This window comes from Triturus cristatus, chromosome 12 (genome assembly GCF_964204655.1).
Source record: "Triturus cristatus chromosome 12, aTriCri1.1, whole genome shotgun sequence".
Classification (NCBI taxonomy): domain Eukaryota; kingdom Metazoa; phylum Chordata; class Amphibia; order Caudata; family Salamandridae; genus Triturus; species Triturus cristatus.
In genome coordinates this window covers 582,927,345-582,952,481 of record NC_140595.1, presented here as the reverse complement: position 1 = coordinate 582,952,481, position 25,137 = coordinate 582,927,345, and the positions used below count along the sequence as shown (strand labels likewise).

The 25,137-nt window shown below is 46.0% G+C and overlaps 1 protein-coding gene across 4 annotated transcripts in view; it reads left to right on the top strand.

Moving 5' to 3' along the window:
• The window catches only part of AP1G1 (adaptor related protein complex 1 subunit gamma 1), a 691,372-nt gene that overhangs the window by 148,216 nt on the left and 518,019 nt on the right, over nt 1-25,137 (top strand). For all 4 annotated transcript variants that reach the window (XM_085636792.1, XM_085636794.1, XM_085636795.1 and 1 more), the window contains one exon: nt 24,758-24,899. In XM_085636792.1, the coding sequence (XP_085492918.1) occupies nt 24,758-24,899 (142 nt within the window). The remainder of the gene's footprint in view (nt 1-24,757; nt 24,900-25,137) is intronic.

Genomic DNA, 25,137 nt, shown 5'->3' with positions numbered 1-25,137 from the left:
TCTTGAGCATAGCAAAACATTTGTCTATCCTATGTAAATCCTTTCCATTGAAGGATAATTAGCTTTGTCATTTGTGTGCGGCAAACATGAGGTGAACATGACACATGAATAATAACTGACCCTCAAGGTATCCATGTGAACTAATAATGCTAATCATAACTACTCATTGAGCACCAAATACATGTTTTTGATGCCTAGCATTTGGAACTTGAGTCATACAAGATTTTTCCACCTGGTTAGAAAAAAGTGATTATGCCCTTCTTTTCTTTCAGTTCTATTCCAAAGGACACCTACAGATTCAAGCAATTGATTATTGTTGCATGATTGCAAAATGAGATGGCATCACCAAAATGAGATGACATATTGGCTCTTTGAATTTCTTGCCCTTCTCTTTAGATAGTGAGAGATCTTGTGCCCCATCATTTCTGAGCTTGCAGGTGAAAAGTCTCTAGCATTTTACCCCCAAAACCTGTCTGTCAACAAGCTTATAGTTTATGTAGACAACCTTGACAAATTCCATTGGGTCCCAGTATGTAGATAAAAAGCTTTTTTTGTGTAATTGAAAATTGCAGGGCAAGATTCACCTGTTCCTTTGCTATAGTAATGAACTCCTCTTTTATCCATTACGAGGTAGGCAGTTGGTTCATATATCGAGCATTTAATTAGAACCCACTGGAGAGAATAATCAAGTGAAGTAGTCGGGTATATTTTTCAGTGGTCTGATGCCCCTCTAACAATTTGGGAAGAGCCTTCCAAGTTCCTTTTATTGTGACAGTATCCCTAATCCTGTTCTTTGAGCAGTGGCAGGTGACAATAGCTCATTCTAACTACAGATTCCTCACCTTTAGAATACTCCCAGGCACCAGACTAGATCCGGAGTAATTAAGCAGAAATGGTTATGAATGTCACTAAGTGGTGCTATGTGGCTCCTCAGTGACGAAATGGAGCCTTGACGACCAATTGCTCAAGGTTGACTTGTTGCAGTCATAGACAACCTCCAGACAATGGCAAACTGACATTTTTGGGCTTTACCATCAGCGAGCTGAAGTCCGCCTAAGCCCCATGCAGAGTATTCCCTTCAGGGGGTTGTCCTGGATATGGTACCATTCAAGGCCTTTCTGCTGCAACAGTGAGTCCTAGACATTCAGGATATTATCCTGATCTTTCAGGGATTAATCCTGGGTCTCTGAGGATGGCACTACGACTGCTTGGACTCCCAGCCTCCTCCTCATCCAAAACGTCAGAAGGTGTATGTGGCCCCTGCTGTGGAACCTCCAGTTCCACTGGGACCATCATCAGAGCAGACTGTCCAATTTCATTCATGTCTCTGAGGAGACTGCTCCGAATCTATTCAATGCAGTATAATGTGCAGTGTTATCTTAATCGATCCTGACCGGGCCAGGTTTGTGTGGTACCCAAATCTCCGGAGGATTTAGCTGCTGATCCTGCTTCCTCTTCGAAAGGAGCTTCTGCCTCAGCAACAGGGCAGGATCCTGCAGCCAAAGTTCCACAACTAGTTAAGTGTAGTTAAATGCATTTGATTTGTTGAACTAGGTAGTTGATATCCTCCTTGCAACCAGATGCTCTTCTGCAAAGTCCATCTACTCTGGCACAAATGTGTTGATAGTGTTGTGCTCATCACCCCCCCCTCACGCCGCTACCGTCTCCTGCAGACCAAATGTTCGAAACTCTTAATGTTTATGTTAGAGGCATATGAGCTGCAGATCACACACTTAGGATAGTAGATCGCCATCTGGTGTTGGGCTCGGATGCTTGCAGGTTGTTGTTGTCTTCGGAAGAAGTCTTTGGTCACGAGATAGGTGACTCCTCCCTTGGACTACAGTGCGCATGGGCATCAACTCCATCCTCAGATTGTTTTATTCTGCTATTGGGTTCTGATGCAACTTTTCCGCTCCGGTTGGAAATATCAATTCCAAGCTTCTCGAAGCGAAAAACTTCACAACAAAACATCGAAACACCTTCATCCTCGACATCGATTACATCGCCTCGATTCCGGACGTCGACGCGGCCCGCTGGGCCTATCCACGCCTTGAGGGCTACGGCTCATGGAAAGGACTCTGAAGCAGACGACTCAGACGACCCCATCACTCCTGGGCAATGTGTGAGTACCACTGCCCCTGCCCCAAACCCACCAAAACCAAAGGCATTGGTCAAGACTTCGCCTGCTGGCCCCAGTCGAGACCGAAAACATCCTTCAGAAGCCTCGCCTCTCGGCTCGGCTCCGAAGAAGCATAAGCCTTCCGGTAGCTCGGGACCGAGCAAACCGCATGTAATTGTCCAACCGGCACCATCGGCACCGAAGACAAAAGACTACTCGGCACCGAAATCGGCTCCGTAGCCCTCGGCACCGAAACCACCAAAGCCAATAGAGACATCGGCACCGAAGGTTCCCAAGCCCACAGATGCACCTTCGGCTCCGAAAACCACATCGGCACCGAAACCATCGTCTGTACCGAAACCATCGGCTAAGGACTCTCATACGCCTCCTAAAGCCAAACACGCTACCGATCAACCAAAACCTCGATCAGAACCGAAAAAATCGGTACCAAAGACGGTTCCTGAAGAACAAGAACATTTTCATCCAGACCCAAGGCAGAAAAAGATCTATATTAACCCCAAAACTGGACATGTCACCGCGGTGCCATGCAAAAAACTGAAGCTGGACACACCACCTGCTCCAGTTCCTGTAAATAGGAAGGACTCTTCTACTTCCCCTATCCCTCCTTCCTCTCCTATACTGCCTTCTATCCCACCCCCTCTGCCTACACCACCATTACATATACCCTCTCCATCTCCTACACCACCACCACAGGATGATTATGATGACCTAGGGGGTGGGGGTGATCCTAATGATCCTTTTACCGACCCAGACACCACACCGTTGGATGATTGGGCTTTCCCCTTACCAGATATTCCTGACCCTCAGCCATATCCCTAAAAACCATCGCCTCCTGACGATTACCTGGGGTTTGGACAATTATTAAATAGAGCAGCAATATACCACGGCGTCACAATGCACTCAGACGCACCAGAGGAAGACTTCTTATTAGACATTTTCGAACAGTCTCAAAAGTCTGTACAAATCCTGCCCATGATTAAAGGTGTCATAACACACGCCTCCGAAGTCTTTAAAGACCCTGTTTGTGCCAGGGTTCTCAACCCACGAATTGAAAAGAAATATAGGCCTGCTCCTGAAGACCCTAACTACATCAAGGGCCAACTCCCTTTGGATTCTTTGGTCGTTTCCAATGCGCGGAAACGCGCCAACTCCCAAACCACAGGAGATACACCACCCCCAGACAAAGAATTCAAACTATTAGAAGCCTCCGGCAAAAGAGTAGCAGCACAAGCCACTAATCACTGGCGAATTGCCAACACTCGAGCCCTACTGGCACGCTATGATAGGGCCCACTATGATCAATTAGAGACTCTCTTACAACATCTGCCAGACCAATACAAAGCCCAGGCAAATGACCTCATTCAGGAGGGAAAGCTCATTTCAAATGCAGCAATTAAATGTGCACTTGACGCCGCAGACACCGCCTCTAGAGCAATTAACACAAGTGTGCTCCTACGACAACATGCTCCTACGACAAAATGCATGGCTACGCATCTCAGGCTTTAAGCCAGAGGTACAAACTACCATACTTAGTCAGCCATTCAATCAGGAGCAGCTCTTTGGGCCAGCAGTAGACGCTGCACTGGAAAAAATGAAAAAAGACACAAACTGATAAGTCCATGGGAGCATTACAATCTCCCCAACCACGTGGGTCCTTTCGGCGCTCCTTCTATAGAGGAGCCTCCAAAAATATTAGAACGGACACCTCCTCTACATTTAAAACCGCCACACACACATCCCCCAGTAGAGGATATTTTAGAGGGGGATACAGAGGAAACAACAACAAAGGGCGAGGTCGAGGTAATAATAACACTCGCACCTCCCCTGCCACAAAACAGTGACTTTCCTCCACTCCCCCCAGACAATTCCACTCCGGTCGGGGGAAGACTAACACAGTTCCTACCTGTCTGGAACTCCATCACAACAGACAGGTGGGTAAGACGAATTATCCAGTATGGTTACTGCCTGGAACTCACAACTACCCCCCGCATATTCCACCCAAACAGCGTCCCATGTCACAAGATCATCTTACACTCCTCAAACAGGAGGTTCTCTCATTGCTTCAAAAGCACGCAATAGAACCAGTTCCCTTACAACATCAGGGTACAGGGGTATATTCACTCTACTTCCTAATCCCCAAAAAAGGACGGGACTCTAAGACCAATACTCGACCTCAGAACCCTAAATCTCTATATCAATTCAGATCATTTCCATATGATCACTCTTCAACAAGTGCTCCCACTACTGCAACAAGGTGATTTCCTTACCACACTAGATCTCAAGGACGCCTACTTCCACATTCCCATACATCCTGCCCACAGGAAGTATTTAAGGTTTGTGGTGGACGGACAACACTACCAGTTTGCAGTCCTCCCATTCGGGGTAACAACCGCACCCAGAGTATTCACAAAATGTCTAGCAGTAGTAGCAGCACATCTCAGACGACAACAAATCCATGTCTTCCCGTATCTAGACGACTGGCTAATAAAAGCCAAGTCATTCAACAAGTGTGTCCTACACACTCACCAAACTATCCAAACTTTACACAACTTGGGATTCACAATAAACTATCCCAAATCTCACCTCCAACCTGCTCACATACATCAGTATCTGGGAGCCACAATAAAAACCTCCACAGCCCGAGCATATCCCAATCCAGCCAGGATAGCCAATATGCAAGCTCTTATCGCAAAATTCCAAATCCAACACTCTCTTCCAGCAAGTATTCATGCAACTCATAGGCATGATGGCGTCATGCATCTTCATTGTGCCTTATGCAAGACTTCAAATGCGTCCCTTGCAAGAATGCCTAGCACGTCATTGGAACCAGGCTCACGGACAACTTACGGATCTGGTGTTGGTAGACAGCCGCACACATCGCTCTCTCAAATAGTGGAACATAACCAACCTCTCCAAAGGGCGGCCGTTCTTAGAGCCTCTTCCACAGATAGTGCTGACAACGGACGCATCGCTCACAGGATGGGAAGCCCACCTCCTCGGCCACACCACTCAGGGCAAATGGACCACTCAACAAAAAATGCTCCATATCAATCATTTGGAGCTGCTAGCAATGTTCCTAGCACTAAAATCATTCCAAATACATCTCCAAAACAAAACTGTCCTCATTCGGACAGACAACATGACAGCCATGTATTACATACAGAAACAAGGAGGCAAACATTCTCTCCAGCTGTCCCAGCTCGCACAGAACCTTTGGAGATGGGCCATTCTACAGAAAATATACCTACTTGCAGAACACCTTCCAGGGGTGCACAATCAGATTGCCGATCTGTTAAGTCGACAGACTCAACAAATTCACGAATGGGAACTACATCCCCAAGTTCTAATACCCTTTTTCCAACAATGGGGCCAACCAGACCTAGATCTGTTCGCCACACACGAAAACGCAAAATGCCCAACCTTCGCCGCCAGGTTTCCCCACCCGGAGTCAAAGGGCAATACAATATGGATGAACTGGTCAGGCAGATTTGCGTACGCTTTTCCGCCTCTCCCACTCATTCCATTAGTGGTACGCAAGCTCAGGCAACAATCTCTCAAACTGATCTTAGTAGCTCCCACATGGGCACGCCAACCCTGGTTCCCAACACTACTGGAACTCTCGCTAGTGCCCCACCAAAAACTGCATCTCTCCCCGTCCTTATTAACCCAGAACCAAGGAGAAATCAGACACCCAGATCCAGGTCAACTGAACCTGGCAATCTGGCTCCTGAAGTCCTAGAGTTTGGTTATCTCAACCTTCCACCAGACTGCATGAATATTATAAGGGAGGCCTGACGACCTACCACTAGAGCCTGCTACGCTGCAAAATGGAAAAGATTTGCCATTTACTGCACTAACAATCATATAAACCCACTGGATGCATCCATCCAGGACATCATTTGCTACCTGCTACACTTGCAAAGATGTAATTTGGCATACTCATCCATACGTCTCCACCTAGCAGCATTAGCAGCCTACTTACAAAATAGACAACACTTGTCACTCTTTAGAGTGCCTGCGATCAAAGCCTTCATGGAAGGACTAAAAAGAATTATTCCTCCCAGATTACCACCCTCTCCAGTGTGGAATCTAAACATTGTTCTTGCAAGGCTCATGGGACCCCCATTTGAACCTCTGCATAAATGCGAATTACAGTTCCTCACATGGAAAGTGGCCTTCCTTATCGCTATCACATCCCTCAGAAGGGTGAGTGAAATCCAGGCTTTAACCATACAAGAACCATTCTTACAATTACACCGTAACAAAGTGGTTCTAAGAACTAACCCGAAATTCCTTCCAAAAGTCATTTCTCCATTCCATCTTAACCAATCAGTAGAGCTACCAGTGTTCTTCCCAAATCCCGATAGCTGAAAGAGCTCTTCATACCTTAGACGTTAAAAGAGCCCTGCTTTACTACATTGACAGAACCAAATCATTCCGCAAAACAAAACAATTATTTGTTGCGTTCTCTCCACCACATAAAGGCAACCCCATTTCCAAATCTGGGATAGCCAGGTGGATAGTTAAATGTATACAAATATGCTACCACAAGGCTAAACGCACACTGACCGTTTCCCCTAGAGCACATTCCACACGCAAAATAGGGGCTTCCATGGCATTCTTAGGAAACATTCCCTTAGAAGATATTTGTAAGGCAGCCACATGGTCTACAACACACACCTTCACTAAACACTATTGTGTTGACGTGCAAGCAAAGCAACACGCTTTTGTGGGTTAGGCTGTCCTTAAAACTTTATTTCAAACTGCTGCAACCGATACAGGTGACCACCGCTAGGGGAGACACTGCTATATAGTCTATCCTAAGTGTGTGATCTGCAGCTCATATGCCTCGAACGGAATATGCTACTTACCAGTATGCATCTGTTCTTGGCATGTAGAGCTGCAGAGCCACACACGCCCACCCACCTCCCCGGACCTGTATCAGTTCCAGCATTGTCTTACTTGGACATTACACATGGACATCTCTCTCTTTTCTACAAACTCCATCATTTCCCATCATGGCGAAAAACAATCTGAGGATAGAGTTGATGCCCATGCGCACTGTAGTCCAAGGGAGGAGTCCCCTATCTCGTGACCAAAGACTTCTTCCGAAGACAACCACAACCTGCAAGCATCCGAGCCCAACACCAGATGGCGATCTACTATCCTAAGTGTGTGGCTCTGCAGCTCTACATGCCAAGAACAGATGCATACTGGTAAGTAGCATATTCCTTCTTCTTTGGCCCAGCAAGGCTTTGTAGTGGGGACAGTGAAAGGTTATTTATCGGCCCTGTTAATATGTTATGTTTTACCTGATCAACCCTTTCTATTCGGACTGCTGATTATGATGCGTTTTTCTTAAGGGTCCGACTCATGTGTTTTGCTCTGACTCGCTCCCCCTAAAAGCCAATGGGATTTAAATCTAGCCTTAACATTTCTCATTTAAGCAGATGCACAGTTGCTGGTTACAACTATTGATGCTCAAGACTGTCATCCTCGTTGTTATCACCTCAGTACACTGTACAGTTGCAGCAAATGTGCCTGCAGGTCACTCATTCTATACTACTTTTTTCCTAGAAAAACTTGTGCTGAAGGCCTTTTTACCAAATGTTGTAACTCTTTTTCATATCATTTTAGCTGTACCTTGTGCTTCGAAACAGGAGGAGAAGCTCTTGGCTCGATTTTAAAAGGGCTCCGAGATTCCATATTTATTGCACAAAATTGCATTGTGTTAATGATCAATTCTTTGTAGAGTTCTCTGGCGTGTAAAAAGGAAAGCCAGTGCAGAAAAGGACCTATTCAAAGTGAAAGCTCTCTTCATCTAAATCTACTATGCACTGGTCAAGAGGCAGACACCTGGTGGCCAGCGGTTTCTTTCCAGCAGGGCCAAGGTAGCTACAACAGGAGTGGAGTACGTGTGCATGGTCTGCCATGCTGCAACATGGGCATTGGTGCACGTGTTCATAAAGGATTACTTTCTGGTCGGACAGGAAAGTCACTTTGTCTGCTCGGTTCTGCAGAACTTTTTGATCAGAGTCCACTGCCCAGACCCTCCACCTTTGGGAGGTACTGCTGTTGCATCTATTCTAAAGGTGAGGACTCCTAATCCTATGGGCGAGCTAGCGCAACAGAGTGGCCCTGATTACTTTAATCTAACAATATGAAGATGGGGGGCTAGAGGTTCCTCGCCTAGACCTATATTATTATGCCGCACACCTTCAACACATGTCCAGATGGCTCGATCCGAGAGAGAATTGGGAGAAGAGGCTACTGTTGGGCAGCGTGGCGGCAGTCGCTTGCCAGAAATACTGATTAATGGTGCAGGGACTTCAGCAGATCTCCTGTACATAGTGCGACAAACCGCTTCTATCTAGCAGCTCTTTGTTCAAACCGTCTGGAAGCGAGCCTGGTTCTACAGTATACTTTGCATTCAGACATTGAAACCGATTAGGCAATTATTAGACGATATATCCTTCTGGACGTGGCAGGAAGGAGGGTGCACTCTTTTGGGAGACTTGTACAGCGGAGAAACATTTAAATCTTTTGATGAGGCACAACAAGAATTTACACTTGGTCCTGGTCCTTTCTTGCAATATGCTAGCTGACAGAAATAGGCAAGATCACTTGTCCTTCATACCCTGCGGCACCCATCTCCTGGCAAACACTTGAGGTCTTACTGTGCTGCAGCACGGGACGCCACCTAATAAGCTTACTATATAGCGCCATGCATGCAGAGTTTGCCCCGGGCGCACTGGACTTGGGATTTGGACTCCAGCACCCCACTGGCTAACTTGGACTGGACATGGCTTAATGAACTGACACACTGTCTCAAGTAATCCTTGATTTAAATTGATACACTACATCTTTTTTCAAAGGACTTACCTCACTCCTAGGGCCCTGCACCGCTTGACCTTAACACTTTCTGACAGCTCTCTCCAATGTGGTGTGGATAGCTCTGACATTTTACACTTAGCCTGACATTGCTGCATGGTGCAGACCTTCTGGTGCCAGATAGTCACTGATATTGCCAAGACCACACAACTGCACATAGTTCACTCGCCCCAGTGCTGCCGTTCAGGCAATTTCAAACAACCAAAAGGTAGGAAACTGCGATATCAATTTTTTGTTAGTATTGGTGTTGGCTAGAAGTAGGTTTGCCATCACATGGATAGCTCAACGAGCGTCTGAGATAGTGTACTGGCATAAAGACGTATTTGCGTGGTCACTAGCGGAGGAAACTCATATGAAACTTAGCAGAAAAGACGACAATTTAGCAGATGATCTGACAGACTGGAGAGAATTGTGACATACTCCTAAATCCAACATCGGATGGACCCTCATTGGACAGCGATGGGGCTACCGATAGCGGGGAGGAACACATGGATGTGGGGGGGTAGTCCTGGCCCAGACATTCCAGACGGGGATGGGTAGGGGGTGGGATTTCATCAGGTTCTGTTGGGTGAGGTTGAATGTTCTTATGTGGAGCTTGATTGTTCCAGTGCTTTAGGCAGAGTCCATTTTAAAGCTGTAATTTGTCTGTGCGCTTTGTCTCCTACCATATCCACCACTGCCTGCTGATTGGTCTCTTTTTATTGTTCTAAAAAAAAAAAAACTGAAAAATAAAGGTTTTAAAAAAATCAAAAATGGTTGGGAATCTGCAATTGGACGTATCCATCAGTAGTGATACTTAAAATATGGCCTGGAGGCTACATGCAGCCATCCTGACCTTTAATTGCGGCCCCCTGGTGAACAGCAGCACTGGTCTGCTGTTCCCTTGACAGAGCAGAAACATTCAGAAAGCTGTGAAACAAACGAGCATACTTTATACGTTAACTAAAATAATGGTAAAGAAGAAACTAAGTCCTAGACAACTTGTCTTTAGGAACACCTTTAGTTTTAAAGACCTCTTGCTCTAAACATGTTAAAACATGGTAAACTCCTTCAAAAACGTGCATGTTCGAGGCATGTGTGCTGTAGATACACATGCTTTGCATACTCCTGCCATCTAGTGTTGGGTCCGGATGTTTGCAAGTTGTTTTTCTTCGAAGAAGTCTGTCCTTGTCGCGAGGTAAGGTGATAGTGCCCATGGTCATCTACTCCATTGTAAGATTGTTTTTTTCCACCATCTGGTTTGGACGTGTATTGCTGCTCATCGGTTCGAAAACGTTCTTTAGGTTCCCCTCGATGCGCAATCCTCTCTACCCTCGACGGTATTGTTTCCGTACACGTTCCCACTTACTGCGTATAGTTTCGACATCTGAATTGACCTTCTATTGGAAAGCTTTGTGGACGGCCTACGGGGCCTAACATCTCGGTCAGCTCTCAGTCGATGGTTCGGACTCCGTTTAAATTCTGTCCTCAGTGCCACGCGAAATATCCGCGCACCGACTCACATGAAGTGTGCAACTCGTGCTTGTCTCCCAAGCACAAGGAAGAAAATTGTGACGCTTGCAGATCGTTCCGATCAAAGAAGACTCTTCGCGATCGTCGGGCTCGACGTCGAGAAATGCAGCATCAAAGTATTGATGATACGCCGGACATCTTCGGTGAAGACATCGATGCATCAGCGGCTGAGGAGGAAGAAGCCTTCTCCGAACAAGACTTTGTGCTCGAGATGATCTTGATGCTGAAAAACTGCCGCAGGGACAAAGTGACGTGAGTACAGAAGATCTCTTGCCCCCACAAACACAGCAAAAACACAAGGCTTCAGCACCACCTCTGCCTTCTGGCCAAGGTTGGCACCAAGACGACGTTTATGATGCCCCGCCTCTGGGCCTGGCTCCGAAACAACTAGTCAAGCCTTCCTGCTCGGTACCAGCTCGCCAAAAGTCCTCTTCAGGGCCGAAACCCTTCTGTTCCAAGCACAAATCCGGCTCGGAGCCGAAATCCTCCGTGCCGAAACCCAAGCAAACCTCGGAGCTGAAACCTTCCGCGCCGAAAGGCCAGCCTCTGTCGGCACCGAAGCCAATGGCATGGAAGACCTCGGTGCCAAAACAGAGACCCCTTCCAATCCGAAAGTGGACTCTTACCTGTTGACCCCTGAGCAAAAGAGGCTACATATTAATCCCGGGACTGGCATATTCACAATAACGGTACAAAAGGGGGTGGTGATGGACGGAGCATCAGAACCAATCAAACACTCACACCCAGTCAACAGATCTGGGTTTGATCCATCACCGTTCTTTAGCCCACTCTGCCACACCAGTTCAGACATGGCCATATGCAAAACAGTCTGACCCTGTGCCTCATGGGAACAGTCCAGCCCGAACTGCCAAGCCATGCCTTTCCTGGACCGAAAACAAGCTTCCTAGGACCGGTTTCTGGCATTTCAGCCGTCTTCAGCCAGGCTTGCTTGAATCCAGTGGCAAAGTGAGCAAGGGACTCACGCCTGAGCATACCCTGCCAACTTATGGCGAGTATGAGGGTGAGTGCTTGCATTGTTCAACACTCCGTCCATCATTTCCTTTGGTTTTTGCTTTGTTCGCCATAATTTGGCAGGGTATGCTCAGACGTGAGTCCCTTGCTCACTTTGCCACTGGATTCAAGCAAGCCTGGCTGAAGACAAGTTATCTCCAGAACACACACACTCGCTAAAACAAGAGGTCCAATCCCTCTTACTATAAGGGGCAATAGAGCCAGTTCCAATACAGTAGCAGGGCTCAGGGGCTTACTCTCAGTATTTTCTCATCCACAAAAAGGACGGTTCCCTGAGACCTATTCTGGATCTCAGAGAGCTGAATCCTTCTATACTGTCAGAGCACTTTCACATGATGACACTTCAACAGGTACTGCCACTTTTACAAAGAGCAGATTTTATGTCTACGCTAGATTTAAAAGATCCAAATTTTCACGTTCCGATCTATCTGGCTCATCGCAAATACCTCGGATTTGTGATGGCAGGCAAGCATTACTAGTTCAAGGTGCTTCCCTACGGAATGATTACAGCACCCACAGTTTTTACCAAATGTCTGGGAGTAGTCGCTGTTTATCTCGGAAGGCAAATTCATGTCTTCCCCTATCTGGACAACTGGCTTATCAAAGCCAGCACTCGCCAGCACTGTCTACAGCACACACAGATCACAATAGATTTGCTTCATCAACTGCGATTCACCATCAATGCTCAAAAATCTCACTTGTATCTGTCACAGGTGCAGTCTTACTTAGGAGCCACTCTAGACGCAGTCAAAGCTCTAGCCTTTCCCAAAGTAGCCGGAATATGCAATATTCAGACTATACTTGCATCGCCCTCGCCATTCTCCAAGGATACAAGATCTCCAGGAAGGACCGCCCCACCCGCCCAGGAGGAGGAATCGCCATCTTCCACAAATCCACCCTCCGCCTGAGCACACTCCCCGACGAGCCCACAGACCTGATGGAACACCTTCACTTCAAGATACTGGCCAGCCCTAACTCCACCCTCCGAGGAACCCTCATCTACCGACCCCCTGGACCCTGCGGACTTTTCGCCAACTCCATCACTGACATCTCCCCGCATGCCATCGTGTCCACCAACGACACCATACTGGTAGACCTCAACTTCCACCTCGACAACCAACTGGACCCCAGCACCACATCCCTCCTGGACAACCTCCACAACATTGGACTCCTCCAGATCGTGACCGAACACACGCACTCAGCAGGACACACCCTCGACCCCCCCCTCTTCACAACAGATAACTCAATCACCTTCAGCCACACCACCAAACTCCCATGGACTGACCATCAATGCGTCCACTTCACCTTCAGAACACCCACCATCCACAGACACCAGCACCTGCTCCCACGAAGAAACTGGATCAGAATCACCGACGACCAGCTAACTTCATCACTCAGCAACTCCACCCCAATCATCGCGGAAAACTACGCCAACACCGCCACCCTGAACCCTGCACAGATGGCTCTCCGACAGCGCCAACACCATAGCCCCCCTCAAGAAAAACTCCACCACCCACTCCAAGAAAGCTAGATGGTTCACCACCGAACTTCGAGAGTCCAGACGCACTTGCCGCCGCCTCAAAAAGGCCTGGAGGAACACCAAATCCACAGAAACCCACAACAACTTCAGAGCCGCCACCAACGCCCACCACCAACTCCTCAGAAAAACAAGGAAAAAAGCAATTGAAGACAGAATCTCCACTCATGCACACAACAGCAAAGAACTCTTCAACATCATCAAGGAGTTAGCCCAACCCACTAGCGATTCCACCGACATTCCTCCCTCACAAGACCTCTGCGACAAACTCAGCACCTTTTTCCACCACAAAATCAAGAGCATCTACGACAACTTCGAAGACAACCAACACACTGAACCCTCACCAACCACCCCCGAAGCCAGCGATCGACAACTGGACAGCCCTCACCACCGAAGACACACTGAAGACGATGAAGTCAATCCACTCCGGGGCCCCCACGGACCCCTGCCTCACCACATTTTCAACAGAGCCGCCGACACCATCGCACCCATACTCTGCCACACCATCAACCGCCTCGTTCCCTGACGACTGGAAACATGCTGAGATCAACCCCCTCCTGAAGAAACCCTCGGTGGACCCCACCGACCTCAAAAACTACAGACCCATCTCCCTGCTCCCGTTCCCAGCGAAAGTCATCGAGAGAGCCATCCACAGCCAACTCGCCACATTCATCGAAGAGCACAACATCCTCGACTCCTCCCAATCCGCCTTCAGAAAAAACCACAGTACGGAAACCGCCCTCCTCGCCGTGACAGACGACATCCGTACCTTACTCAGACCCTACACCTACCACCTGCGGACTCCCCCAGGGGTCCTCCCTCAGCCCTTCGCTGTTCAACATCTACATGGCTCCGCTTGCCCCATCGTCAGAACCTACGGACTCAACATTGTGTCATACGCAGACGACACCCAACTCATCCTCTCCCTATCCAACGGAAGCCCGCCTACCCCCAAGGACCACCCTCGCAACCTGGGATTCATCCTGGACTCAGAGCTCAAAATGGACCGCCAGATCAACTCCGTCTCGTCCTCCTGCTTCCACACCCTCCGCCTCCTACGTAAGACCTTCAAATGGATCCCCCTCGAACATAGAAAGACCGTCACTCACGCCCTGGTCACCAGCAGGCTCGACTACGGCAATGCACTCTATGCCGGAATAAACAAAAACCTCACCCGCAAGCTACAGAACGTCCAAAACGCCGCTGAAGACTGGTCCTCAACCTTCCAAGACTCTGCCACATCACCCAGCACCTGCGAACACTCCACTGGCTCCCCATCAAAGCTAGAGTCACCTTCAAGATGCTAACCCACGCTCACAAGGCCCTCCACGACTCCGGACCAGCATACCTGAACAGCCGGCTCAAATTCCATGCACCCCAGGGACCCTACGATCAGCCAAGCTCTCCTACGCAGTGGTCCCCTGCACCAGAAAGACCAGATAGGGAGGCCGCTCATTCTCCTTCCTCGTGGCCAGAGCCTGAAACGACCTTCCGCTCCACCTCCGAAAGATAATATCGCTCCCCATCTTCGCAAGAAACCTCAAAACCTGGCTCTTTGACAGACCCCCTCCTTGATGGACTGGAACCTGCGAACACCCCCAGCGCCTTGACCCTTACGGGTGAGTAGTTGCGCTTAACAAACACCTGATTTGATTTGATTTTTGATTTGATACTTGTACATTTTCAATCTAACCAAGCTTTACCAGCCAGAATGTTCATGCAACTGCTAGGAATGATGGCGTCTTGCTTCGTAATTGTACTCCATGTGAGGCTTCACATGCGTCCCCTACAACAGTGCTTGGCACATCAGTGGATTCAGTCGCAGGGTCAATTAACCAATCTAGTGTTGGTAGACCGCCGTACCCATAGCTCTCTGCAGTGGTGAAACCCACAAAACGTATCAAAAGGACTGCCTTTCATCGACCCTATTCCACAGATCGTTCTCACAGCGGACACCTCTCTAACAGGTTGGGGGACTCTTCTCCAAGGTTACACAATACAGGGCTTGGGGAGCAACAAGCACAAAAAACTCCACTATCTAGAGCTTTTAGCAGTTTTTCTATCTCTCAAAGCTCTTCACCTTCAAGACAAGACTGTCCTTGTCCGAACAGACAATATGACAGCGATATATTATGTTCAAAAACTGGGAGGGGGGGGGGCACTCTCCAAGTGTCAACACTAGCCCAAGCCATTTGGAATTGGGCAATCCATCACAAGATGTATCTTCTGACAGAGCATCTCCCAGGACTAAACAATCAAATTCCCGAACTCCTCCGCAGAAAGAGACTGCAAATTTACGAGTGGGAACTTAATCCTCAAGTTCTCCTTCCCTACTTCGAAAAATGGGGTTGTCCACAGATAGACCTGTTCGCCACAGCCAAAAACGCAAAATGCCCGAACTTCGGCTACAGGTTCCCACACCCGCTCTCAAAGGGCAATGCCCTATGGATGAACAGGTCGGGATATTTGCCTAAGCTTTTCCACCTCTCCTGCTCATTCCACATGTGGTTTGGAAACTCAGACAAACATCCCTCACACTAACCCTAGTAGCTCCCACATGGGCCCGTCAACCATGGTACACCACCCTGTTGGAGCTATTAATAGTTTCACATCAAAAGCTGCACCTCACCTCCAGTCTCCTCACTCAGAACCATGGGGAAATCAGACATCCAAATCCAAAAAAACTAAATTTAGTGATCTGGCTCGTGAAGTCCTAGTCTGTTTATTTGAACCTACCACCAGACTGTATGAATATTTCTAAAGCAAGCAAGAAGGCCTACCACCAGAGATTGCTATGCAGCTAAATGGAAAAGATTTATTGTATACTGTAATAACAAAATCGATGCTTTAGATGCTTCTATACAAAACATTATCTGTTACCTCTTACATTTACAACAAACTGGATTGGCTTACTCATCTATTTGTTTGCACCTAGCAGCAGTAGCTGCGCACTTTCAAAAATAGACAACATTTGTCACTATTGAAAGTTCCAGTAATCAAAGCTTTCATGGAAGGCTTAAAAAGGGTAATGCCACCAAGAATTCATCCTACCCCAGTATGGAATCTCAACATCGTTCTCATGGGGCCACCCTTTGAGCCATTGCACAAGTGCCCTTTTTAATTTCTATCTCGAAAGGTTGCTTTCCTCATTGCCACCACATCACTGAGGAGAGTTGGTGAGCTACAGGCATTAACCTTAATAGAACTCTTCTTTCAGCTACACAAAGACAGGATAGTTCTCTGCACCAACCCAAAATTCCTTTTCAAAGTAGTTTCTGCTTTTCATATAAACCAATCTGTTGAATTACCTGTTTTCTTTCCTCCACCTGATTCTGTAGCAGAACGCTCTCTTCACAGCCTTGACATTAAAAGGGCTTTACTGTACTACATAGATAGGAAAAAAGACTTTCGCAAAACAACTGTTTGTTGCATTTGCTCCACCTCACAAAGGCAATCCTATCTCTAAATCTGGTATTGCCAGATGGATTGTTAAATGCATTCAAACATACTATATTAAAGCTAAAAGACCTTTAACCATGCACCCTAGAGCGCATTCCACTTGCAAAATAGGGGCTTCAGTAGCCTTTTTAGGCAACATTCCTCTAGCTGACATATGTAATGCAGCTACATGGTTACAACACACACATTTACCAAACACTATTGTGTAGATGTGTTGGCACGTCAACAGATTAATGTAGGCCAGGCAGTAGTTAAAACGCTGTTCCAAACAACTGCAACATCTAAAGGTCAGCCACTGCTTTGGGAGTATAATGCTTTATAGTCTATGCAAAATATGTGTATTTACAGCACACATTCCTCGAACGGATAACATTACTTACCCAGTAAGCATCTGTTCGTGGCATGTAGAGCTGTAGATTCACATGCGCCCACCTGCCTCCTGTAGTTGTTGCAGTTTTTCATTATACAGATATACGGATGGACATCTCTATACTTCACTTACTAACTCCATTCTCACCCTCTTGCGGGAAAACAATCTAACAATGGAGTCGATGACCATGCGCACTATCACCGAAAGGAGGAGTCCCCCTTACCTCGTGACTAGGAAAGAAAAACAACTTGCAAACACCCGGACCCAACACTGGATTGCAGGAGTATGCAAAGCATGTGAATCTACAGCTCTACATGCCAAGAACAGATGCTTACTGGGTAAGTAGCATTATCCTTTATTAACATGCATGAGCGTTTTACCTTAGTAGATCAGATTGTATCACTGCATTGAGAGGCATTTATTAGCACTGATATTTTTCAAACGTACTGTTGGAAACATTCATACTGACCCCATTCTGAAAACAATGCCATTAGTAAACTAAGAGGTAAGTCATTGTTAGGTGCATCTTGATTGTAGCCTTGGTTGTTATATAATTGGAATGTTATAGTTTATTAAATAAAACACAAGAAAAGGTTTTGTTCCACACACATCCTGAACTCTTATAGTTTAAGGGGCTCTGATATGTGGTAATGAAGAAATGGGAGGCAAAGTGAAATTGACTGAAATTTTTTTTGCAGCTAGGGAACTCAGTCAGCACATTCAGAAAGCTGTGGAAAAAACGGGCATACTTTTATTTATACATTAACTAAAGTAATGGTAAAGAAAAAACTAAGTCCTAGACAACTTGTCTTTAGGAACACCTTTAGTTTTAAAGACCTCTTGCTCTAAACATGTAAAAACATGATAGACTCTCTTCTTCAAAAAAGTGTATTTTATTAACATGCATGAGCGTTTTACCTTAGTAGATCCGATTGTATCACTGCATTGAGAGACATTCATTAGCAGTGATAGTTTTCAAGCATGCTCTTGGAAACATTCATACTGCCCCCATTCTGAAAAAATGCCACTAGTGAACCAGGAGGCAAGTCATTTGTTAGGCGCATCTTGTTTGTATCCTTGGTTGTTATATAATTGAAACGTTAGTTTATTAAATAAAACACAAGAGAAGGTTTTGTATCACACACATCCTGAACTCGTATATTATAAGTGGCTCTCGTATGTGGTAATGAAGAAATGGGAGGCAAAGTGAAATTAATTGACTGAAAAACATTTGCAGCTACGCAACTCAGTCCGTGCACCATCTAAAGTAATCAACCCTTCAGAGCTGAATGAAAATTACCCACCTCAAATGACCAGCTGCCAGATGGTCATTCACTAGACATTTTAAAAACTAAAAGATATGGGGCAGTTGTAAAATGCAGTCATGTCCACAAAACCTTTTTCTGCTTAAATATGCAATAAGTCAGTTAATTTTGGCAATTTCTTTTGCTTCTTTTCTTTCTTCTCACCAATAGAAAAACACACACAGCCAACGCATTTCGCTCCACACATGAGCTTCTTCAGGTCTGCAAACATGCCAATAAAACAAATACATACATCGGTTAACTATATCATGCAAGAAGAAACGTTGAGACAATACATTAGACATTGTAAAAACACATAGAACAGAACCCAAAAGAACAGTACATATTAATGAAATAACGAAAGAAATTGGCCTGGTGATCGTAAATACAATCACCATGCTTGTTTCCGAGTTAAAAAAACATACATCATTAAACAAAAAACGAAACCATAGAGAAGGCAGAAAAAACAAACCCCAAAAAATTATTTGCCTAGGATTACACTATTTCATCAAGTGCGGAAGCCAGGACTGGTTTCACATTTTGCAATTCAGCCGCCAGATGAGTTGAGTATCTTTTACTCTCACATTTTACATTAGATGTTACTGGTTTGTCTTTAATGCTTGGTGCATGAGAATAGAGCGTTGGTGGCAGACAGAAGTCACGTGAAGGCTTGGTTTGTTGTCCACACCATGCATCTTCTTCGCGTCCCCTATGCCCACCTTTCATCACCCCAACCCTTGCACTGCTGGCATTAGTGCAGCCCCCAGAAATGCCACAGAGTAGCTTGCGGCCCCTGGGGAAATGTTTGGGAGTACCCATGCATCAGAGAAATGGGTTACTTACCTTTGCTAATGCTCTTTCTAGTGGATGCTCTATTTATTCACAGATTCTTCACTGCTGTCCATACTCCCCTTTCTGTTGAAAGGAATCCATAACATCTTAAATCCCAAGTTAGAGATTAGCATGTTGTCATTGTTAATTTTCTTGAAGTATTCCTTGTCTGATGGCATGAAAGTGGAAACATTAGGAAACTGACATCAGTGTACAGAGGTGGCTTGTATGCAGTTCTGCTCCGTCACTCCTGGGACAGTACATGTTTACCAACAAGTCAATGTGCCACCTAGTAGAATGCAGCAGCATTGCTGGAAAATGTCTCAGAATCCAGTTTGTCGCCTGGAAATACTCTAAAAGTGAGCACTCTGTAGAGTATTCAACTGAAAGAGGGTACCTGACAGTAGGTAATTTGTTCTTTTAGAAGGCAGCCTTTTGTTGATTGCCGTCAACACGCTCAGATCTGAGCTGCTATCACTCAGCACCAAATCCAGCGGTGCTTTCATATAAAGTTATAGAATAATCTCTGCCTCCAATACCAACCATGGGATCCACCTTGTTGTTTAGAGTGCAAACGTTAAAAGTTGATAATAGTAAATGAATTTGATTCCAGTAAAACTATGCAAGGAGTGCCACTGCTAGGTAGGTTTGCAAGGTATCTATTCCTATGGGCTACTTCCTTAAAAGCATACATTGCCACCTGCTTCTCGCCGAGATAGGTTTGCTCATGTTCCCAGTGCATGTACCCATTGAGCTAATTCACCTGGTAGATGATGCGTTCATCTGTGGCCTCTCTGCTCTTTATTCCCTGCTTAAATTGCAGTAGAGTACTTCACATGATGGAAGTCTACAGGTGAATGAGCAAGGGTATTGGACTTAATAGTAAAGAGGTAGCCACAACAGCTTAAATAATGTTGTACTACCGTTGATTTGCTCCAAGTGTTACCTGTTCATTCAAGAATTGAAGATGAGCAGGAATTCAAATATGGATAGTAGGTTGATGTATGTCTTTTACTTTGTTCCATTTATGTATCCGCCGAGTTATTTGATTCATTTGGTGATCTAAAATATTAAAATTCTGAATATGTTCTTAGATCCAGGATAAAATCTTTGGATCTGTTTCATAGTTCTTCACCTGCCTTTGTTGCATGACTGTCTGGCCAAAGTATAACGCTTCTGACTGTGTGTAATATGATGCTCTGTTTTTCCTGATGCCTTAGATATTATAGGAGAACCCCACCACTAAAAAGAATACTATAGATTAATGTTACAATTTTCTTTGTTTCCTGTGTTAGGTGATGAGGGTTAGTGAAGGGTCTGCAATTATTTTCTCTTTAGACCACCATCCTAAGTCTGATGGTCCCTTTTTTTATAGATCATTTTAGTAACTTGAGTAGCCAATGAGGTTGTTGAGGTTCAGGCCACATATCCTTGTCTTTATACTGTGTTTCATTTGGACAATATTGTCTATTGAAACACCACCTTATTTCATTCATGTACTTCTAATTTTCTTTCTTATTTTACTCTCTTGGCTATGAAGGTTTACCAGATATTTTGCTCCATTAATATGGGATGAACACCTCACTCAAAAGAGCCTAATTTTTTCATCTCCAGTTAAAAAAAACTCTAGAGTTGTGCTAGTTGGCTATTGCTTGATTGTGCAAATAAATATGACCAAGGCTACTCTCTCATTGGATAACTGAGTGCATCAGGAGTTTTCCAGTCAAAAGACTTTGGGTTGGCTGTATGTAGCACTGGCTGTAAAATACTGGTCACAATTTGCGACCAGTATTTGTGTGTCTGGTGTAGCATTTTGGGAACCGATCTATGCACTTGTAAATCAGTTCACAAAATAATGATTCCTAGTGCTTCCCAATTCAACCTACCTGATGAATATTAATGATGGGTAGCAATTTGTGACTCACTATGAATCCTAGCTAGACCACCAGTGCATCCTGTTTTTCCTCAAAGGAAAACAAAAAGATGCATTAAAATAAATTATGAAATCTAAAAATGTTACTAACATTTATTAAGAGTAGGCAGTGGTCCAAGGGACCACCACCGTTCACTTGTCAAATGGTTTTGCTGTCGCAGACGGCCCGATTTTATGAATCTGGCTGTTTGCGGATGCTGAAAGGGTTTATACATCTGGTCCTTAGCCTTCAAGGCCAAAATGGCTTCTGTCGCATTGTCCAGAAAAAATCTATGGATCAAGGTTTGTAAAGCTGCTGCTTGGGCATCTGTTTATCTTGATGGTGCAATATTGGTAATGAGATCTCAGGGCTGATGATAGATTTGAGTGGGTAGTCTTTCAGAATTCTTGGCTTTCTCAGCCATTCCTTGAAGCAGATTTTTGGCTTGTAATTGACTTAGGAGGTGGGTCCGGCACAGATGATAAATGTACATTTAAATATTGAGAAGTAACGGAAAATGTTTCATTGTTATATTGGCCAAGAGATGGGAGTTACTGCTATCCAACGGTAGCAAAAATGAAATCTAGATATGTTAGTATGTATTTTTGTTACCGCTGCCGCCACCACCACCACCACCACCACCACCACCACCACCACCACCATCTCCTTCTTCTTCTTCTTCCAGAACAAAACAGTCAACATGGCACACATCTCTGTGTGCCATGACCACAAACACACTGCCCTGGCATACCTCAGTCACCCCTCTAGCTGGGTGCATTATGCCAGTGGTGTGGGTACAGGTGCATGAGCCCTGTACCCCTACAGTACCCAGGTCCATTTCTGGGCATTGTAAGTGCAGTGCTGCCATTAAGAGTATATGGTGCTGGGAGGTCGTCAAAACGAACTCCACAGCACCATGATGGCTACACTGAAGACTGAGAAGTTTGGTATCAAACTTCTCAGCACATTAAACCCACACTGATGCCAGTGTGGGATTTAATGTAAGATGAACGAGAATTGCCCCCTGAACCTAACCCTCAATCCACGTCCTGTCTGAGAGGCTGCCTAGGCTGCCACACAGCAGACATGTTGCTGGACCCCTGAGTAGAGAGCCATCCGCTCTCCTGGGCCTGCAACAATGCACATCCTGGGCGAGGTGCTAGGTCTCCTCCCTCAGCGTGGGAAGGGGAAGCTTCAAAGGCATGCTGCCTTTGAGAGCTTCTCCAGGCCACTTGCTGTACTCAGCAAAAGGCCCCCACCGGTTCTGATCCCCACTCTGGCGGGAAGACTGTCAGAAAAGCCCAAGTGAGGAAAGGGGGTGTGCCAGCCTCTGCCAACCCCACCCCTCAGGTGGGGGAGGCGAGGTGAAGCACAACTCCGGGCTCTCACCATCTTGCAGATGGGGAGCCCTGCCCAATCAGGATTAGGCTACTGCCCCCCTCCCACTGGAGTGGCAAGATATGGGGTGTACCCACCCCAGGGAAGGGACCCATTGGTCCCTGCCCTTGTAACGCCCCTAAATTTAGTATTTAGGGGCACCCTGAACCTTCCTTCCTCAGATCCCGAATCCGAAACAAGCAAGAAGAACGAAGACCTGCCGTGCAGCTGCTAACAAGAGGAAGACACCAACTGACTTGGCCCCAACCCTACAGGCCTGTCGACCCTCGAACCTGCTCCTGCTAAACCCCGGCATCTCCAGTGGTCAGCAACCTCAAAAACCCCGGAGGACCTGACTGCCTTGTAACTCTAAAAGACTGGGACTCCCACGAGCAGTGGTTCTGCTCAAAGCAAGTAACAAGCCCCTGGTGCCAACCAGGAACCGCGACTCCTGCACACTCTGCACCCGCCAAGCCTGGCCTGTGCCAGAGTGGACAAAGACTACGAGGACGTCCCCCCGGCGACTGTGACCCGGAATCCAGCACCCAAGGACCCACCTCTACGCTCCTGACGCCGCCTGCAGCCTCAGAACCAGGGACCCCTTCAACCGCGACCAGCTGAGGGTAAGATTTCCCGACGCGAAAAGACACCCCGGCGCCCTGCAGCTTCCTGTGCCCAGCTTCGGGTGCCTACCTAACCTGCAGCTTCCCAACTTACCTCTCGAAGTGGGGGTCGCACCTGAAGAATCTTCGTCCCCGAGCTTGCAGCCTTTGTTTGTTTTGTAGCTTCTCCATTTAAATCCATTGAGCGCAAGACTGCTCAAAAGCACCCTGCACCCAGCCGCCCGAGTGCCCCTGGGAGTGCAACATCTATCCTAATCTACTTCCCCACTTGCCCTGAGTAAGTGACCAGGAGCCCAGCTCACACAGCCGCTTGGCCTGCCTGCTAGCAGCCACCAACCAAAGGCCCCCTGCCTGCCATAGGCTAACATTGGGCCTAACCCTCTCTGCACCCGGCTGCCCCTGTGCCGCTGAGGGTGTAACAACTGTACCTACCTGACCTTGGGAGACTCCTGAGTCTATGCCCAGAAGCTTAACTCTGCCAGTCGAGTACTTACCCAAAAGCCGTTAACTCGCTTTTCCTCCATAGGGTAACATTGACTGGTTTCACTTAAAAAAAATATTCACTAAAAATCAGCCGAACAACGAAAACGAAATTACTCTCCTGTTATCAGGAGAGATCCCAGTGCTGGATCTTGGTGCCCAGCACTGACCTTGAAAAGTAATTATAACCGTACTTACCAATAACTTGATTTTCCTCCTTAGGATAACATTGCCTGGTTTTTACCAGAAATTCTTCTGTCGATTTTTGAAACAAAGAAATATTCCTTAAAAATCGCCTGTATAACAAAAACGATTTCTTTTAACTGTTTACAGGAGATGCACCAGTGCTGAATCCAGGATCCAGCACTGAGCATACCTTTAACCAAAAAACATTTACTCACCTGTTTCCAGGAAATGTCCCTGGACTGACTGTAGGATCCAGCCCTTTGGTTAGAAAAGTAATCCAAAAAGTAATTGCATTTATTAAGAAATTCCCATAGAGCTCAATGTTATAATTGTGTTTGAATTGTGTTGCCTATTGCAACAACTTTAACTACTGTGTTCAAAAGTCTATTGCCTATTGAAAGTATTTAACTAAAGCATCTCATTCTGAGAAAGTATATTTTGATACCTACTTGTGGTTCTAAGATAAAACCACTACATATTTTTATATACAAACCATTGGCCTAGAGTTCAATTCTTGAGTGTGTGAGACCATTTGCTGGCTGAGTGTGTACAACAAATGCTTTACACTGTCCTCTGATACTGCCTTACTGCTCGACCAAGCTACCACTTTAGAGAGTACGGTTATATCTAACTTTAGCCTCTGCCAAACCTCTGGGGACTGTGGACTCTGTACACACTACCTATTTGGGGACAGTATATACAGAGCCACTTTCTTACAGTAGCTCTATATTGGACTGCAGTTTAATCCTGTAGGTGTAATTATGTGACTAGTCCTTGAGACATTGCTAGTTACTGCTCCTGGTATGCCTCAGTGTGGAGGAAATGTCAAAAAAAGCCATGCATGTCTAGCAATAATGCTACTCCTGCTATTCCAAGTTGCCCAAATTGTGTTAAGTGTAGAAGGTTGTCGTTTTATGATGCGTTTCAGCATACTTGAGGTGGAATGGGGAGGTGAAAGGTTTGTCCTGAATGTAAGTATGCTGTGAGATAGATTATTGAATAGGGGACTTAAAGCTGTGTACCCATTTTGTCATTCATCAAGCCACCATCGTTCATGGTACAGTTGTCTTTATCTAAGATTGTGTTGTTGCTTTCTTTGCAGTGACCTTAACCACAGCACCCAGTATGTGCAGGGGCTTGCACTTTGCACCTTAGGTTGTATGGGCTCTTCTGAGATGTGCAGAGACCTTGCAGGAGAAGTAGAAAAGCTGCTCAAAACGTCTAATTCTTATTTAAGAAAAAAGGTAATGTTTGGCTACTTCTTAGCACATTAAAATGTCCTGCAGGACCTGACTCAGTGATTTATATTCTATGAACCAGTATAATGTTTAGCTCTTCTGCAACATTTTGAAAATTACATTTAATGTTGAATGCTGCGATGGTATTAGAAACTGCATGAAAGTATATACTGTTGGAAAATGAAATGCAATGAATGAAAGGAATTACTTTGCAAAGATGTATAATGTTAGCAGTAGAAAGTGA